General features: G+C 34.9%; 1 protein-coding gene across 4 annotated transcripts in view; it reads right to left on the bottom strand.

Moving 5' to 3' along the window:
* The window catches only part of LOC118262320 (neurogenic locus Notch protein), a 139,486-nt gene that overhangs the window by 45,248 nt on the left and 72,827 nt on the right, over nt 1-21,411 (bottom strand). For all 4 annotated transcript variants that reach the window (XM_050697804.1, XM_050697806.1, XM_050697807.1 and 1 more), the window contains exons 3-4: nt 8,203-8,480; nt 2,933-3,277 (exon numbers count right to left, since the gene is read on the bottom strand). In XM_050697804.1, coding sequence (XP_050553761.1) covers nt 2,933-3,277; nt 8,203-8,480 — 623 coding nt within the window. The remainder of the gene's footprint in view (nt 1-2,932; nt 3,278-8,202; nt 8,481-21,411) is intronic.

Genomic DNA, 21,411 nt, shown 5'->3' with positions numbered 1-21,411 from the left:
AAACAGCAATATGATTTTTTCTGAGAGAGGTCAGTTGAAATTTATATCAACCCGCACCATTTCCCAGAAAAAGGCAGTAAAGTAGGTCTAACTAACAATAGTTTAAATGGAATACTAAGTACAAAACTTCTAATAACATCAAGGTTATTATACAGATTAGTCCAAAAAAATCATTCGATTTTTTTTTCTAATAACCTTCTCAGATCTAGCTGCATTCAAACAAAAACAGACCCTCCACCACTCAAATTAAAACACATTGTCATTTAAACCTCCACAAACACAACTTATACACAGCCTAGATAAACACAGAACATTAACATTATAGATTTATGCAGTATACCCATTTGGTTCTACAGCTTTCGTTGGTCGTGGTCGCCCTAGGCCACAGTCGACTTTATGATCGAGAACTGACGTAAATAACGCACTGAGATTATGGCTGTCCTCTTTATGGCCCAGTGCGTGTCTAGACTCGGTTTCTTATACGTTATAATAGTGATGGCTGCTTTATTGACGTTTATCGAGAGAATTTGTGATTGTATCATGTATGAAAGTTCCAGTCAAATAGTCTGACTGAGACAATGATGTTTGTTGGGATTAGATTTTTGAGTGAAATAACAGATGAAACTATAGTGCGCGCGGAACTAGTTGGCAGCGCGTGCTTATCTACCAGAGATGTGCTATGCTACGTTGCTGTGGATGCGTTTGGCTTCCACCAATTATATCCATTGGTACACATAGCTTAGCACTGGTGGAAACGGATCAACTAGATATGGAATGAAATTTATATGAAAAGATGCGTGCTTTAGATGTGTCCTATGGATGGCTTCCCTTCTACCGATACATCGCATATTCGAGCTACATAGCTTAGTATCATAACTCAGTGTATGATTATGACATAAAGCGTAGTATCATAACACAGTGTATGATTATGATATAAAGCCACCGTAACTTTAACCCTTACATATTTTATGAATAGAAAATCCAAAAAAACATTGTGATTTTAATGTAAAATATCACAAGAGAAAGAAAAAGTATGTCTACTGTTTTATGTTAGCAGTTTCTATCAAATCTCCACCCAAGACTGACCCCACCACTTTCATTACCAAATAAACAAGGCACGAACTACAAATTACCAAGATTAACAGAGACATAATTAATACGATTCTCAAGCACACACTAGATAACAATTATTAATAAGTAACCTACAAATGAAGGCGATAAGGTCGTAAATATATCGCACTTTCTCGACTTCAAGTCCAATGACATTATGTAGTGTGAATTATATTTGCGTTGGAATATCTTATACTGTTTATTGGTATGAGAAAATGTTAGGTTGGACCTTGGAAAGTTGGTCGTCTGGGGCTGCGGTTGCCAACATTAGGTTTATCATCGAGTTACTTGTAATTTTATTATAACTTCCGTGATATGTACTAATTAATTTAAGAGCGAATCAGTAGCAGCGCGAAAATCGCAGCGTATATCGCGGAATGCTTCTCATGAATATGAGCCTCTAGCATGGGTTGAAATTAGTCGAGTTCCTCATCAAAGTTACGTGAATACTAATGAGTTGCTCGTAGTTTGTCGATGTCTTTTTGTGTAAATATGGAATTATTTTTTAGTTCTTAAAATTCAACAAGTCGATTTAGATATTGGCCAGAATAAAGGCAGATTTGATGACCCTATAAAACTGTAAGGATTTCTAAAAAAAGGGGTACTAATACAGTTTTCTCAATTCAATCGTATGCTTTTTGATAATATAATTTCAAATATTTTAGGTTTACAAGCTCAAGCAACTGCTCAACTTAATACGTTACTATCTTGTAGCCCCCGCATCCAAAAGGTTGCCAACCACTGCTCTAGGGTACCTAGGTACTTGACTTTAATAAGGTGTCTCGATATAGATTAGAAACGCAGTTATAACCTAATGCGTAAATCGTAAATTCAATTTTGAAATAGGTTAGGTTTGTTTAGTACTTGCCTGCCACTTGCCAGTTGTTCTCTGAGCATAGTTATTGGTTATGATATTTAAATTTTATGCATTTGTTTTGATATTAACTTACTTCATAGCATTTCTCTCGAAAGAATAGATAGAGACTGAAATAAGACCTATAATCCTTTGATTCTTGATTACGAAAACAGATGCTACTATACAATGTACACCCACTTTTCACCATTTGTGTTATAAGTCCCATGTAATAGGGGGTGAGCCTATTGCCATATACTGGGCATAATTCCAGACTCTGTGCTAATACTGAGAAATTTTCGAAAAAAGCCCAGTAATACTTTGCCGTAATGTGCACATCTGCCTACCTCTTCGGGGATAAAAGGCGTGACGTTGCATACCAAAACAGAACATCACATCACATATGTAAATAGCTACATATTATTTAAAGTTACACCTAGGACCACGCCCATACTGTTGCGAAAATTCACAGTAACTGCCCAGTCTCAGTAGCACCGGTTATGGTGACTTACACTGCAACTTTGTACATCTTTCTGATTGAATAATACTGCCGAACATGGACATTAAGAAAGTTATTGAACATGTCCGTTTAAGATAAAACATCTTTGAGACACACCCTGTTTGGGTGTTGATTTTAATACCTGTATATCTGAGTAATGTGTTTTGGAAAGTAATTCAACGGCTAAATATTATAATGAAACTTCATTTGAATCGAGCACCTAATACCTAGCTTCACAGACGGTCAATTCAATAAGATGTTTCAAAAGTGCCTAATTAAGGATTAATTGAAATAAATGCTTTGACTTTGAATTTTCAATGAGAGTACTAAACGGTTGTACTATCAAGTTTAACAAAGCGATCCATTTTTCTAACCCATTATTGAAATCAATGTTTAGTATCAATGACACTATTCCAAAATTAGAAGTTAAATCAAAATTACATTTTATTATAGTTCAAAAAGTTACTTACCAGGTGGACAATCACACTCGTATCTCAGCTGGTCCAGCGGCGTACACCTTCCATCATGATGACATGGCGACGGCTCGCAGGGCACATACTCTGCATCACAATCCCTGCCCGTGTACCCAGGCTCACACACACACGTGTACGACCCGTGGGTATTGAAGCATCGGCCGTGATGACAAGGACCTGAGCCACTGGAACATTCCACCACGTCCTCAGTGCAACGGGAGCCGGTGAAGCCAGGAGGACAGGCGCAAGAGTACCCAGCAGCTGTGCTGTTGTCTGCTACGCATCTTCCTCCATTGCGACAGGGCTGAGACGCACAGTGGTCTTCGTGGGAGCACTCATCACCTGAGAAAGAAATTCATTAATTAGAAATACAAAATTAAGTATGAAAATCATTAATCTATCTAACAAATGAGTCTGTCACTTTAGATCCCAATGAAAAAGCCATAATTATTGCTTAACGTCCTAAAATGACAATTTACAATAAAAATCCTAACAAATTTTAATAGATTATGCAAAGTACGAAGCTAATAACTCATCTACAAGGCCAAAAGACATTGCTCTGGCGGACGAGATGACTGAACTAATAAAACAGGCAAAGAATATATCACCAATAAACACCCATAAACCAATCAATATAAAGAATGTACCAAAAATCCATAATTAGAATTACCTAATCAAAAACATCGAAGACGATGAATCGGTAAAAATCGCTAAAAAGGAATTAGCATATAAACGATCAGATGAGCAGATATTAATTGTATCGATTATTGCGATTTTTATATCAATCAATAAGTCATAATCGATTGTTAATCGAATAATTTGTGTGGTTGATGATTCGGATAGAATTTGGGGACTTGACATCGTTTTACAATTGAATATTTCTTGTTTAATGACTGTATTTGCATAGGAATTAGTGGTAACTATGAGAATGGGTGGAGAAAGTATGGCTTACATTGATAAAGGGGTCACGATTAATAAAGTTTGGAAATAACATAATCGGGAACTTAATTGAAAACATTTTGCTCATTCAGCTTTAGATACCGTTAAGCCCTTTTATAGATGAGCTGGTACTGGTGTGTTATAGTCAGTCATTTGCATTTATAGTCAGTTATTTGTTCCATAAAGAGAATGGGCATATAAAGTACATGTAGAAGAAGATATTAAAGATACAGACAAAGAGTATTAAAACAAACAAGAAACTGTATTGCAATTCCCAAAAATGACCTCACGAAATTCATCATCTAATAAGAATGCTAGGCTGACTAATGGAATAAACGAAAGAATTCGGTTTGATTGGTGGAACGAGCTTAATTGGTGTTGTGGCCATCACTTCGATCTATATGGAGGCTTAGAAAACAAAATTGTTAACTACTGATACGATGCTCACTAGCACAGACACTGGAGTAAAGAAAATATTAATGATTTGGAACGACGTGCTTAAAATTTTTGAACAAAGAAATGCATGCAACGTCATCTTTTATCCCCGAAGCAGAGGTGCACATTACGGTACATAATGCCATTACAATGTATACCCACTTTTCATCATATACATATACTCGTATATAGCCAAAAAAATTTTTTGATAAATCGATATCTTATTTCATTGCTGGTCCTTTTGGAACACCTAATAATTCTCCAAAAATAGAGGATAAGTGCAATCCTATTACTCTTAAAGCTTTGTTTTAGTTAGTTTGTACAGTCACTGAATAAATCTTAGTAATTATAACAGTAATCTGTGAGATGAAAGACAATATAAAGCGTGTTACATCCCACCGGAATTTGCAATCACGATTTTAGAATTAGCGGACGCCACTAGCATTAGACGACTGCAAAAAAATTGCAAATAAAAAGTAAATTAGATATAATGAAACAACTAGCATTGCATATCGCCGACAACCAATTACAGTAGCGCTACCTACTTTTGAAACCGCCGGCAAGTCTAATCAGAAACAATCTTCAATTAAACGAATAAAACTTTTAACAGATTATATGGAAAATTACATATTACAAGTGCCTGAATCACACGGGAGTTGGAGAAAGCCATAGAAAGTCAGCAATTTGTCATTTCCTGAACTACCGACGCGTAATACTTTTTGGATATCAGCTAAACGTAAGAACGGTTCGTGTCTTAAACGCGTTGTGTGAACGCGACCAATTTGATCTTCAATTGTTTATGCATCTAATGAATTACCCGGTTTACCGTTTCTGTTTTTTTTTTTCGTCGGCAATTGAACTGTGATGTTTTTTTGGAATTCCGGATTTGGAATTTTAATTTGTATTTGCTGTTGGCAGTGTTGTTTTAATACCATTACATTTGTAAAACTTTGCGTTATTTTTAAGTGTAATATCAATGAAGGTCTATACTGTACATATCCATTTTTATTAAAAGTTATTCAGAATTTTTATTAGGAAAATACAGCATCAATTAGTTTTCATAATGAGTTCTAAGTTTAGCATTATAAGAAACATTTTCACCATACACAGAACAATTGCTTGGTCCTTTGGTCCTAAAAACTTAATGTAAACCATGTATTCTAAATCACTAGTCCTATTTATACAAAAATATTGAGTTTCTAAGCGATGGTGCGCGCCATAATTGCTCACCGACTCACCGTAGATGGCTGTGGTGCGCCGGCGCAGGCGAAGATTTTTTTGCAAAAATTCCCTTCTTATGGCAGCAACTTGCCACTGTTAACTATGTATGTGACGTAATTTAGCTTTTTTATATTATGAAACGTTTATAATATTTAATTAAGGTGCAATTTAGATTGACAAGTTTTTATATTTTCTTAGAAAAGTCATTTCTAGCTTCGTGATAAAATTGTACGTCTAAAATTCTAAATACTCATCTGTCGCAAAATGTATTAATTAATAAATTAGTATGAATATAACGTATCAATTTTGTTTTAGTCTCATTTTATGGCGATGTAAATTGACACTTTATAGCGACTTGAAACCTCCTAAGGACCAAAATATATGTCTACATTTTAATTAAAATCCGTCACAGTTCACATATGTATTAATATTTTATTTATTTACGACCGACACCCGTTAAAATCGTAAAAGGTTCAGTATTAGAAATTAAATATTTACACATTAGATTTAATAAAAAATAACAGTTTCTTTATATTTCAGATTAACATATTATAATATTAATGTATTTTTAAGTATTAATATTTTATTAATTTATGCCTATCTGATGTTTATTTAAACCGTCAAGCCAATTAAGAATTAAATAATTCGACACTAATCCATTTACAATGTTTTGATGAAATAATCAAACGTAGAACCATCACATAATAATATTCACAAACAAAAAATGTACCGAAGGACCAAATTGGCTCATTTCAAGAAAATAAACCAAACATACATAATCACTGCATCAGCTTCTACATTTTTGAAAAATATACAAATTCATATCATATTTAAGATACAAAACAAAGCAGGGACACGTATACCATTAAAGCAATTATGGTCCTTTACCACAAAAACATGCGATTACAAGAAAAAACAATAAAAGACCGTCTGTTGTATCAAAAATATTGTGGGACCAACTAAAAATAAGCGTCAATTAACCGTGACATCATTAAAACAATTCATGATATTTTTATGGCCATAAATTTTATGGTACATGATGGCAATACAACAAATAAAACACCTAAAACACGCCTTACAACTCTTAGCATAATACTTGAAACGACACAGATTATAGTGAAATGTAATAAATAACTTAAGGATAAAGATATCTTACAAACAACAGATGAAACCTTTGAATGGATGCCATAAAGAAATGGGACATTGTGCTCGGACGATGAGCGAAACCAATTGTAAAATCAATTCTATCTCACGAACGAAATCAAGGATGAGCTTTAAAATCAAAATAAGATATAAATATCGATTTTAATCCTAAAATGAATATAAATGAAGATAGTATTGCAGAAGCATAAAATATGAAAGACAAAATACCAGCGATTGAAATGCTAAACGCAATCAAATCTATGAATAATGAACTAAGACTGTACGCACTAAATTAGATTTAACAGCTGCAATTACTATAGAGCATTTGAAAGGAAACGGCTGTAGCAACTTTCCAAAATTTACTAGTTACTCCTTCCCAAACTTACGACATTTATACTATACTAAATCATTTTGATAACATAATATTCCAAAACGAGTTTCGCTTGAGGCTCTAACTGAACGAATTTCGCTTTTAGTTGTCCGTCTTTTATACTCTTTAATTTATTTTATGCCAACTGTGATATAAAAATCTCCATCGGTTTCGATGACGGTTTTATTTAGACTTTTATTAGTACCGTTTACGTTTCCAAGTGTATTAAATCTTACCATATTTTGATTGTGATTTAGGGCGCCTCGAGTTTTATGTTGTACATCGTCTTTTTTGATCTTTATTAGATTTTCATGATTTATTAATCCCAATTTTATTAATAACGTTCCTTAATTGGATACTATATAGACTTTTTAATGACAATGTTCTTCATTTCTAACATTTCATTCGCATTGTAATATGATCATTCCTTTATATTTTAATTCTCCTACATCATTTTATTAACAATAAATGCGAATGAACGCAGAACACAGCTAGTTATAACAATAGCCATAAAAGGTGCAGGATATGCACTATAAATGTGTTCTTAGACGAAGCCAATTAATTATTATTAAATCAATGCTTTACAGTACAATAGTTACCGTCCTATCTTGAGCCACACACCTGTTTATTAATCATCTAAATGCGTAACCAATTACGCATAGAGTATAAACGATACAGACGGACAGAGAGACTATTAACTTGATACCGATTATCATTAACATCTAACGAAGATTAAAAATGGATATAGGAGTTAAGATAAATATGAAAAATGAAGTAAAATAATTAAATACGCATCTGTAGCTAACGATTATAAAAATGCTAGTAGAAACACGATTAGTGATTATAGAAATCCGACATCCAACATTGGATGATAATATAGGAGCAATGAACGCCTCTGGTATTACCAATATCATTAGGTTACGGTATCTTCTTTAAATCAAGGGACTCTAGTGATACATGTGGCTGGAAAAATGGGAACACAAGGGAAGCATACTCCTATTTCCTATTGCCAAATGCAGTCACCAATCCCTATGAAAAAAATACTACATCTACCTAAAGTTATCAAGTTAAAACTGACAATTAAGTTCTGTTAATGACCTTCATTGTCAACTTAACCGAACATAATAAAACTACATGAACTAAAAATATAAAGACTCACCTGTATATCCCGGCGGGCAATCACATTCATACGTGTCTAATGAGGTCAGACGACACGTAGCTCCATTCAAACATGGCGCTGAATCACACGCAGCTGGTATCCTAATCTCACACAGTGAGGCACTGAAGCCCAGAGGACAGTCGCAAGCGAAGGACGGTGGCCCTCCACTGACTCCTGGTCTGACGCGACATGAACCTCCATTCTGGCATCGAGGACTGGACTCACTGTGGCAAGGGTTCAGATGCTGGCAGAACTCGCCTGCGTATCGGGATGTACAGCTGGAACAAAGAGAAAGAATTTGTTAATGATATGATAAACATTTAGGTAAGTAAATGCATAATCAACAAACGTCGATAACAAAACGACATACTATCCCGATTACGATTATGGAAAAATCTCAAAATTACAACAACTGGAGGCAAAAAAATCATTTCTTAGAAATATTTCTCCTCATCTAAAACTCAAAACAATGCAAAAACTATTCCCAGATCTAAATAGACTTATAACTAAGATAAAAATAAAAGGAAGACAGTTCATGAGCCGGCTAACAATCTCAAATCATACCACACACTGTTCTAAGTGAATAATGAGCCATTTTAAGAGCTACACTGCATGTTCCTACATCGGAGTAATTTTACACTCCTTTGAGCTCTTTGGTTCCATGTCTACCTCACTTATTGTGCTTCTGTCCTGATTCATACATCTAGCCTTTTCTTTTGACTTCAAAACTAAACAGGACTTTATGTAAAACTTAATTTAATACTACTCTATTTGAATCGTTGGCTGTACCCCGTAGGAGGTCTTTATAGAAGAATTTTACGAGCTGTAGTTTATTTTCAAATTAATTTATGTGATGTTTTTTGTATGTATTGTGTGGTATTATGGAACAAGATTTGTTAATTGGGTAACTAATCTTATGCTCGTTATCACCAATCTCTCCTAAATTTTAAGGCACGCTTAAGCTAAGATAGGTGGCATTTAACGTCATTTTGATCACCAACCTATAAGTGACATCTAGTAGTACAAGTAAGGGTTTAGTTTAGGTGTTCTGTTCCACGATACTGGCAGTATAGTCGACAATACGGCATGGGTGACTCGGTTGCCATTTAAGAAAGAAAAAATAATAGGTGCTACTTCACATGAAGTGACTTTCAGTTCAGGGTTATTGTAGGTTTCTCCACAAAACTAAAAAGCTAGTATTTTAAAATACACGTCATAAAAATCTTAGCCCAGTTATTAATAATATCTAAGTAGCAACCCTAAAGCTTGTTAAAAAGTCTTTACTCTAAATACAACGTAATTACCAGTTGTTTTCGAAACTAGACCAACGACCCAATTATAAGAGCAATTAGGACCACAATTAAACAACAAACATTGAAATGGCTAACACATTAACACTCGATGTCTCCACATTTACAAACATAACAGTCATTCTCTTAGAATATAAATTCCAAAATAGTGTTAATTAAAACACAGTCTTATTATAATAAACTCAAAGTTGAAGCTTCCGTGTGACAGGTTTCTTTGATAATATTAATTAAAATTAAGATTGACGGTCGGTATCAAGTTGCAGAATGAATATTGATCGGTTTAAAAATTCGCTTTTTGTAACAAAACGAGATTGGTAGGACCTTGGTATTAATTAAAGAGAATTAACAATTCAATTTTGTGAACACTCTTGCGCCAGAATAAATCAAAATATTTATGTAACTAGTTGTGAAGGCGAATTGTGTGGGACTTGGTAATTTTAAAATGTGGAAGAAACCAATAACGCATTGTATAAATAAAGGGTGTGGAGTGTGTATTTAAGTAAGTACGTATCTTTATAAGAGTCTCGGTCGGCATCAGACCTATCTGTAGTGGTCTGATGGCTCAGTTAAAGTAGAGTAAAAAGTAAGTGTTTAGATATTGTAGAATTACATTCTGTTCAAATTCTAAATAATGTTCTAAGTGTAAAGAACTACAAATACCCAACATGGAAAATTCTCATAAGAGGACAATACCCAAGGAAGATGAAGTCGACTGCTATAATGATCCTTTAAATTCAATACCAGATTCCAAGCCACAGCCCACAGCACATATAAAATTAGCTAAACAAATAAATACAAAACCTGTAGAGATAAACTGACATAACATATTCCGTATTTTAACATAAGGCTTATAACATACTGTAGGTGACGGTACGTAGGTGTAGTGTACACTGTACGGGTACGGTCGTGCAGCCCCGGCCGGACGTCGACAATAAATAACGCAGATACGTCGCGAACACGATCACGTGACGTGCGCACGCGCAACCTTCGCCTTTGCATCGCTATTATACTAGTGCGTTTTTTGAGTTCAAATGTTGCATGAATATTTTTTGAGTTTTGGAAAAGTGTATTGTTGATATGACAATGTTAATTATATTTCAACCCAATTTTAATTTGTTTGATTCATAAATTCATTATGAAAATGTTAAATTAAACTAAGAAAACACGTACTATGAAAATACATTCTTAAAATGAAGCATTAAATAAAAATGCAAACTCTAAGTTCTATAATGACGGTGTTTTTGCTAACCGCCATAGGTAATGTAAGGTAATCACGAGTCGCCTCATCGTCAAAGAACACCATTAAGTAATCAATTTCCCTCAGTTTATCTACTACACCTTGCAAGATGGCTGTATGAGACTTTCTATGTTGCTATTAGAATATTCTCAAGCAGAGAATCATTAGTTAAACTGCTTACAGGCTCTAAAATCAAGTTAATTTGATATTTTTATATAAAGTTTAGATATAATTGCACAAATAATAGCACAAATCTAAACAAGTATCGCCTTTCTTAGAAGACATAGACAAAACTCAAAAATAAGTGCCATAAGCACGAACAAACAACATTAAAAAAAAGAGAAATATAATGGAGATCATTATCTAAAAAATACACAAGATAAAACAGTAAAGCATTTCTAAAATGAGAACCAAAAAATATTTGACACAATTCAAGTAACACACAAAGATGCTGCACTCAATACGTTCGAAGATACTCGTAAAGCTAGAACGCCCACATGACGAGGAAATCTTTTCTTACCAGTAAAAGAAGCATTATCATAATCTCACAATAAATAACTTTAACATGAAAACCGAATAGCGTAACCAAGAATAAAATAAATCATTGACAATCCTCTTGATTTACGAACGTCAGACATTTCTGGAAAAGTTGCATTGATTGAACTGGCGGAGATGTTGAAAGTAAAATATGCGATATTGTCTTTAAATGAGGACATACATAATATAATACATATACGGACACCACACCTGTTTTCGTAAAAGCAGAAGGTGAATCAAGAAATTTATAAAAATGATATCATAGAAGAAGAAAAAGTGTGTTCCTCCTAAACTTATATTGTTGTGCCCGACAGGGTTCACATTGTGTCATAGTTAAGTTTCCCACCTTAAGCCTTACATGACGAAAACAATAAAGAATTGAGTATTGATATTTCATAATTCATCTAACTAGTCATAGAGAACACAAGACTAATTACACAAAATTGATAAATAAATCCTGCGTGTGGTAATATTAATTCAAAGGATACAACACCCACGGCCCTTTTATTACATTAGTTTTAGTTTACATTAGCCGTCTCGATCCAAATGCACCCACCCACGAAAATATGCTAATGTCCTAAACGGAGTAAATCTCATTTATTGGTCCATTCTGTAGTGCCACTTAAAGTGGGACTGCACTGCTAGTGGGAAATAGCCCGTACACAAACTATTCATACAAATTGAACATCGTAAAACCCATATTGCCTATTTGATTACATTCGTTTTAAATGGTTTGTGTATTTAATATTATCCACAATATCTGTTACAATTATAACCTCCCAATTTATTGGTTATAAGCCTCATAAAATGAGCATAGATGTAACATTACTCATTTTTTCTTTAATTATGAATATTAATGTTTTATTACTCTGTGCTTTATAAAATTTGATAAATGGATAAGACTTTTATAACCAACTATAAGGATATTTCATTGGATCAAAACAAAATATTCTATCTTCAAAACCAACCACATTTAAATATACAAAGCATTTACTTTTGCTACGGCAAAATGTTTTGGATCCAAACAATGGATTCTACCAAATACAAATGGCTTTATCGTGATTTTGTTAGGTTGGTGTATTAAACCTGAGGTGAGCCTGTATGCTCGCGTGGGAGGACGGGCCTGTGCCTGGCTACCCACGCGCTGACCTCGCCAGAGGGTGCATGCACTGGACCCACTACTACGATGATGTTAGTGCCAACGCTCTGAGAAGTTTCAGAATATTTTACCTCGCGCATTCCTGTCGCAAACCCGACCAACAAAATTAATATGTCCACATTCAAATGATTCCACGTATTTTTAAATAAAAACAGCGTCGTTTTAAACAAATTAAAAATGATATCTCGAGGATCATTGACAGACCTCGTTAGCTAAACAAGCAAGAATATTTTTATTACAGGCTAGGTTGTAAAATGTTCGCGATAAAGAGAATAATATGACGACACCCGAGGAAGCTTCTCATCGCTTTTAATAACGAGATCACTGAACAATAAGAAGACTAGATGACGCTGGCCAACGCTCCAAAGATTATCTCTAAAATTATAACCTGTCTTTGAAAATAGGGCTTTTGTTCAGCTAACAAGACTAGGAGCTAAATCTTCATTATAGGGCGAACAATAAATTTATATTATCGCTGATCTAATTACGGAGGTGAGTGAAAAAGAGGAACCAATGTGCCGACACGGTATCATCGAGTTTTATGTGCAATTTCAAGCTGGTTGGGTCCTCCCATCGTTTGTGGTATTTTATGATTTGTTATGATAGCCGCTGGCTCATGTCATCGTTAGTTTACCCCTTTTTTATAATTTTCTGGTTATGTTTATTGTTTGTAATTACTCTAATAAACATATTTAAATTTCCCCTTTATATTCTAGCTATATTTCACTCAAATTCAACGCTTGGTCCTAATTGGTCCTTCGACACTAAAGACCGAAGGACCACGTTTGTGTCAACACAGAGCAAGTTGGAAAGCCACAAGAGCAAGGTTGTGCGACCATAATTTATAGCCGACGACAGGAGATCTTGTGTCGCAGGCAGCGCCCGTAATAAATATATAGTTGCGTGCTTGTTCTATGTTATATGATACGGCGAGCTTGCTGCACTTTAAGGAGTACACTATTAGGTGCTAAAGAAATTGGTTTACTATTTAAAGACCTTTCAAGATTAAAAGGAGCTAGAAATGCAGATAATACAGTTTAAACATCACTTAGTAGTAGATTATCATTGGAAATTTTAACATTGACATCACCCACTGATGATATACATACCTTGAGAATTAATGCGCTGTCTATATCAAAATTTGGTCCTCATTTTAAACTAGAAATGTTGAAACGAAACCTTCTATGAATAATGTAACACCCAAGACTGTGACATTCAAAAATATTTTAACAATTCACACGCGACATGTGATGTTGCTTACAAAATAATAATTTTAAAATGCGTCTCTTGGTCTGTTCTAGATGTAACAGTACTGGCAACAGTGCGTACATCATAATTAGCATTGGTATGTATGAATACATGTTTAATATCGTCAACTTATCTAAAAATACTGACACGATGACAATTTTTACCATAGAAAGATGGACTAGTAAAGAAAACTACATAGGATGTTAATGTAGACTGGAACTACGAAATGAATATGTGTTGTAATTTTCATAATAACTAAATGCGTTGCACTATTTGTTCTATGTTATTGGTCCTATGTATTGACATTGAATATAGTCCTGATTCTACACTATATAGGTGTTCAAATTTTCAACTTTTTTGGTAATGACACAGGATTTGATGTTTAGTAAACTTGTACCTAAATGGTTTAGTTACTACGTAAGGTAAGGTCCTTGTGATCAAAAAATATCAAACTAAATCTCTCTTCGGAGAGAATTCTATGTGTCAATTGCATAGTAACATACCGTCATACGATGATTAACAGTGTACATACAACTAATATTCCGTTGGGTTCGGTTCGTGGAACTGGGCCTGCGCATAGCATCGCATGTCGTAGTTATCTGATGCGCGCGCTGACGGCCTGCGTGTGCTTCGGCGCACGCGCATACAGTGTATCTTGACGTTAAATCGTTTAGCGCAGAAGTGTCACCGTAATGTGAATGTTATTTTTTGGAGATAAAGATTTTGATATCACCGGATCTTTCGATTGAAAATTTTTGGCCATCTTATTTTTTGGCTGTCATTAGGATGTCGATTTAATATTAACGACGAAACTTGTGTGAACATATGTATTTCTTGCGAAGAATTTTCTGGTATTCCAGATTTATCTTCAATATAATATATAATTGCTTTGTACACACCTTATGACATGGCCATCATACCATAACATGCCAACTACGCATCACCTCAGAAAAAGGCGACAAACAGTCATGATCCTAAACCAACAGTTTTCCGATCCCAAAACTGGCCACAGACCATAACGAGCCAAAGTTTACAACATACATTTTCAATACATCCAGACCAGACATCCTATTAGCGAAAGACTTCTACGGTGGATCCCATGTCACCTCCTACTAATCACATGATATCAGCCAATTTGTACCCATAACGGTAACAGACTGGTATAACTAGAAAAAGTGTGTTTTCATCATTTTTTTTTTTCTCTCCTTCTGAACCAGTTAAGTTCCTGTCATCATTAGGTGCGTCTGCAGCTATGGGCATGCTCAGTTATGCGACCCGTAAAGGGCGGAAAGAAGTGCAATGTACTCGTGATGTTCGACCGTTTTAATGGGTTTTTATATGGGAATTATGTTAATTGGTGTTACTAGGTACATAGGAGTGTGGGGAGGTTATATCATTAAGTTCCGTTTTAGAGACGGCTTTATATGTGGTGTTTATATTTTATCTTTTTCTAATTAAACTTACACACTAAGGACCATTTTTAACTTTTAACTTTTTAATAATGAAAAATGTATTTTTGTAAAGCTGTTTCTATAAGAGACTCTTTAATAACACCCAACAGTTCCATCGTATCAAATTAACAGCCACCTAGAGGCCACATAAACTGTTCTTCGAAAAATAAACAACACTCTCAATATGGTCGGAGCATAAAACGCACGGTAGCATGCGCAGGCGCACCGCCATAGCTCATCGGGTGCGCGCGCAACTAAAACATTACATTTCGCTTGTTCAATAAATACTTCTCTTTTCTCCTGGCTTTGTATGCAAATTGTGGTTACGATGTCTTATTTGTTTTGCGAATGATTTTTTTTAAAGCTAGTTTACGTTTTATGGCAGTACATATTGTGGTTTTTTCAATGGATTTGTGGTTTATTATTTCATAGGCCAACCAATGATATATGGACACATAAACTTTAAAAAGGAACCTAAAGATGTTGAGAATAAAATGTATTTTTGCTTCAACGAACACATTTGTCAAAACAACGATGATTCTAATTGCTCTTAAATTATTGTTTCAACATTTGAATAAGGCAATAAAAATAATTTCAGACCCAATTTACACATGTCATCTGCAGACACACACGGCTTGCAAAACATGTGTAGGAATATAGTGAACGTTGAGGCGTCAGATTTGACTGATTCTCAGTAAGACCTGTTAGGTTAAGTGTAAAATTAGATTAGCAATGCTTATTCGGGTTTCATTAACACATTTTTTTTATGACGAGAACATTTTTTCGTTGCCACAAATAACGTAATCTTAAAAAGAAAACACGATTAATTGTAATGTATTAAACTCTCCCATCATTGATGACTGAATGATTAAAAAGACGAAACGTTAAAATTTTTACAAATGACTTCTAGAAGCATCAGAGAAGATTTCTAAAAAGGAGATTTGAATACGCGTACAAAATTGAAAGCAAAACAAAACTTAAAAAAAACTGCACAAGAAATACCCAAACACAATGTAAAGGAATCCACAGTAGATGTAGCTAAACCCTTAATTAGCGTAACAACAATTAGAGATAGGATGGAAACACAAAGGGTCTGGATTCTATCTCCGAGTCCCGAGGACTTCCCACTCCTTGTAAATCTTCCCGATAGTGCCCTGTAGACACTAGCCGATAGCAGTCCACACGACCCCCGTAATTGACGTAATAAGCTAAAGGTTTCTGAACCTCTTTATAGCAAACTTTATGTCCTTGGAGTAAAACTGATAGGGTGGTCGATAGTGCTATATTGTTGCTGTAAATACTACACTATCTGGTAGTTCGTGGTAAATATTTTTTGAAGCTTTTTTTTTGGAATGGACTTTTGTTCTGGCATCGTCATATTTTAAACACGTAGGTACATTTATGATGTCTTCTAGGGCCTATAAATTATGCAGTTACAAAACTTAATATAGAACCAAAACACAAAAATAAGGTGATATTTGGACACTAACAAACACAAGACCAAAAGTTTAGCTTTCAACAAACAATAGTCTACTTCACCTACGAAAAGTACTTCTGTCCCTACCAGCTCATGTTTTAAGCCACCTTCCGACATAACCTCAGACAGTTCAAGCATCTAGATCGGTTAAATTCAGAACTATGTTAGGACGTGATTGGGCGAACGCGCGGCGCAAGCGCAGCCGCGGTCGCAATTTGCCGGGGGGCGTGGCTACAGTAGCGAGAGGGGGGACACCCGCACCTACTGGTAATAGGTAACCTCCGTGCACTCAGATTCTTCAACTTTTTCACACTGAAGAGTACTAGATTTATAGTTTGCTTAACATTAAATGAAAAGAGCTAATATTTCTGTAATAAAGCAAGCAACTCCATTAAAAACTACTTAGACAAAAGATAGTGACGATGAAGAAACTAACATTTTTAAAACGATAATAACAACGTACGAACAAACACATAAACCTAATTACAAAACCAATAAAAATAGACATACAAAGAAAATTAAATGTAAAGGCGAATGGAAACGAACAAATAATATAGAGGGTCTATGCTCTCGCGCATCCAGGACAATAAGCGGCCTGACAATGAACGTACCTACATCATACTCTACAGATGTAGCGCGCTCGGGATTTTGAACCTTATGCACTATAGAAACGTATACAAAAAGTATATCAAGTGGTTTGTGCCATTGATAGCAGAATTTCTATAGAAGGTTCTCAATGCTTTATTTGTTTAAATTTTATTCTCGGATATGTGCAAATGCCAATTTGAGAATACCCGATATAACTTTCCCAACTTTTTGATACTAAAATCCTAAAAAGGACCAGAAAAAATGTGTTAAGGAGCACAAGTCCAGAATTTGGCAGTATGACAGTAATCGTTCGACGAATAAAACAAACAAAAGGTTGGCCAAAGTAATAATATCAAAAGTTAGGTACTTTAGTTGCGAAATCGTGACTCCACAAAACATTTGGTAAATGGCAATGACTGTGAACGGTGATTTGTACGAGTGTGATGTTGAAAAAGTTTCTACAGAAGGTATTTTTATAAAAAAATCAAGTCCCCAGTGAGAATGAAAATAAATTAGGCTGCATTTCGGAGATTTTATCAAATGCACTGAAATAAGTTTTAGTGAAATCAACGAAAAGACGAAAGACTATAACAAATAAGTACTTCAAATATTTAGACAGACTACATTTTGTATGTATTCGCCTGTGATAAAATCTTCGCAACAGTTTCGTCATGAAGTTGCAAATGAACTAAGAATATTCACAGCTCATTACAGTCCTCATCATAGACAGTATAAAAAATAGTATTACATACAATATCATCTAAGCTCTCTAAATATAACAGGTTACCATCAGTATCTTCATCATAAAATAATCAGGCAGATCGTGCAAGTCATATTTTAATCTGTACATCAGATCGTTTCGACGATAGACAAATAGAGGTTATATAATACGAGGTTTGGGAGCCGAGTCTAGATAACGGTCCGCTTAGTCATGCTCGTCTTATTCTATTACTTATATGGAGTGCGAATTATGGATCAAAGGACCGTTTTAGTGGTCTTTAGTAACGTTAAAGTAACACCAACTGTACTTTTAACAATGAATAAAAAAATACGTGTAACAATTTGTAGAACATTATTGTCCGCTGCACCTGAGTATGCGAGTCCTACTTAGTCATCAGACATTATAATATAACCTGCTCCACAATTCCTAATATCCAGATCATAAAGTCCAAAATAAGTCAAGTCGTAAAGGTAAAAAATGTTGATTTGTTTAAATAATTCACAATACGCGCATGTCACAATCCGCGCACGCGTCCGCCGCGCCCGTTCCCACGCGCACCCACACATGCGCGCGGACAACGCACCGGTGTGTGTGAGGCGCGCGCGCAGCTTGCGCTCCCAACTTTCATAGAGTAGATTATAATGTGAATATTTTGAGCTGGACGTTTGGAACTGGTCTTGCAAATATGATCACTGCTCGTATACCAGCATAGTTGTATGGTAATGATATTTGCTATAGGACAACTAAACCACTTAAATATATCGCAATTAACGCGACATATACTAATAAATTTTGTCAGTATCTAATATATTTTGGCCATAAAAAGTCTCATTTTATATTCAACGGCGACGAAAGATAGACAGGTATACCACACATTCTCGTGTCATTAATCAACCGTAAATAAAGATGGACCGGTTCAGAGCAAGGTCGGGGTAATTTGCAGATGTTTCGAAAAAGTCCCCAGCATCTGCTGATCACTTTAATTCGAAAACCCTTAACATTTTAACTAGACATGAATAACGTACGATGTTACACTGTAAAATGATCATACATGTAATAATTGCTAGCAACTATGTAATATGTATGTTGTACGGAACACTTTTTTGCGAAGAACGACGACCTGTTTTTGTTGCTATGCACATGTATATAAAGCACAAATTGGAACCCTATTCCGAAAGGTCAATAAAAGGAGTTAATAATATAGAAACTATGATAAGACAGCGCATTAAGGACTTAATTATGTACATCGAGATCCTTCAGTAACAATTAAAATAGATAATAAAGATATTACACGTAATAGGCTTATCGGAACACAAGTAATTAATGATAAGGGAGAAATAAAATTAGCTGTTGAACTATTTGTAGAGGATACGCAAACAGTGACAAATGTTACTATGATAGACGAACCCCTTTTTAACGAGCCTGACCTCACAGATGCTATGGCTGAACAAAAAGTTGTAGCACATCTGTCGGCTTACTCTTTGCGTACCCGCAGAGCAACATCCGTCGATCCCATTGAGCACACGTCTGCTGATACCGACGACGTCATCGTCAAGGTGATGGCATTGTGCTTTATGAACTACAAATCGGTGGTTATTTAGCTTAATGCACGGACTAATGGTGGGACCATTGCTGGACAAATTGACTAGGAAATTGGGCTTGTGAAAGGATTGGTTTTCTTTTGTCTTTTTTGTTTCTTTCTATCTATCCATTCTTTAAGTGATGAAATGTTTCACAACATATTTATGTACTACTTTTACGAGCCGTAATGTGCACATCTGCCTACCCCTTCTTGTTTAATTCCAAAATGTTTTATCAATACGTTAATCGACCCCACCAATCCAATTCTGAGTACACCTACGAGATTAACAAATAAAAATTACCATTATACCTACGAAGGATCTTGCATTTATTCATCATCCCCTTTTATATGGCCAACAATATGGAATTATCTATACATCAGGATCGAGTTACTGCACACACGTGCAACTCCCCCCTCCCCTCCTCAACATGCGCAGACGCGTCTCCGTGAGATCGTTCGGAAATTTTGCCTCGATGCAGTTTTGTCATGGCCGCTTGTTATGTAAGTAATGTCAAGATGATTGAAGTTTAAGGTTTCATGTGCAGTCAGTTGTTTTATATACAATTCTTGTGTGGCTACTTTTTGTTGTGTAACGGAGAATGAAAGTACAAAGTAGATACAGGAAATGATACTGATAATGACGCCATAGATTTAATTTGATCTTCAAATAATGATATTGCAAGAACTGTATATGAGAAGTTTGATAAGGAGGAAGGAATAAATATGAGAAAGACAATTTATAAGACGCACAAATACACTAACAATAATTATTACACATTTGAGAATAATAATGATGATAATGTTTAACTATGCTTAAAACTTAATATGCTAAAGCTAAACAAGAGTCTATAAACTTCAATTACTTCCCAATATAAACAAAACCAATTTCACCACATTAAAGTAAAAGCAAATTAAATTGTCCTCAATGAATGCAACTAGTGTTCCCATCAGGATTATCTGTAGTGGCCAAAGAATTATGTAATCTATGCTAATTACCTTTAAGGTCCACTTATGAATCACACGAACGCATCCAATTACTTGACGTAATCACTGATACTTTAGTTAAACTAGTCTTTATAAACTGTAATTTGAAGTTTATCTATGGAATATTTTCTGCGTTAATTTTGTATCTTTTGTTGCAGTCTTTTAGTTTTCATCTTATGGTTACTAATTTATTAATTGTTAATGATAAGCATACATTTAAAGTTGTTCCAGATTCTTTCTGTTTAGTAGCTATGTTACAAATTGACCGCTTTCGAAAAAGCAAATGTGTTTAAGCAAACCCTGCCTTATTAAAATAAAGAGCACATGATTATTTGCTAAGGCTTAACAAGATCTCCATCAAATAAATCCAACACCATTAAAATCTAAAGTAAATCACTGTGTAACTTGAAACATTAAAACAGGCCTGTTTAACACAAACGAAGCGAGTTATAAGATCAATCGGATCATTTAACAGCTTGCGAGAACCGCGTCCGAGCCTGAAACGGCAGGTCCAGTTAGCGCTAGATTTCAGATAACATCTCGAACAGATGTGTGAGGCTGTAATGAGAATCTTATTAACGAGTTAGCTGACCAAGATGCCAATATCGACCAAGTAAACAAGAAAAAAACAATAAGAGTTACACAACATGTTACTGATTCAAACGAAAGCACAGATGTTTCATATAATTGTAGGGTCCCAAAATAACATATCAAAGAGGTGTGCAAAACTGTAAATCATCGATAACCCAATTCTTAGCAAGGAAAAACGCTTCCAGGCTAAACATAAGGTGAATATATTTGTTCCGTACCACAGATAGCATCACAGAATAAAAACAAAAGTCTTACAATTTACGATATCAATTTCGATCAGCATAAATATTAATATGGGCGTAACCATGTCATGTTACATTTGGG

This window comes from Spodoptera frugiperda, chromosome 12 (assembly GCF_023101765.2).
Source record: "Spodoptera frugiperda isolate SF20-4 chromosome 12, AGI-APGP_CSIRO_Sfru_2.0, whole genome shotgun sequence".
In the NCBI taxonomy this organism is placed as follows: Eukaryota; Metazoa; Arthropoda; class Insecta; order Lepidoptera; family Noctuidae; genus Spodoptera; species Spodoptera frugiperda.
This window is presented reverse-complemented; position numbering and strand designations above follow the sequence as displayed.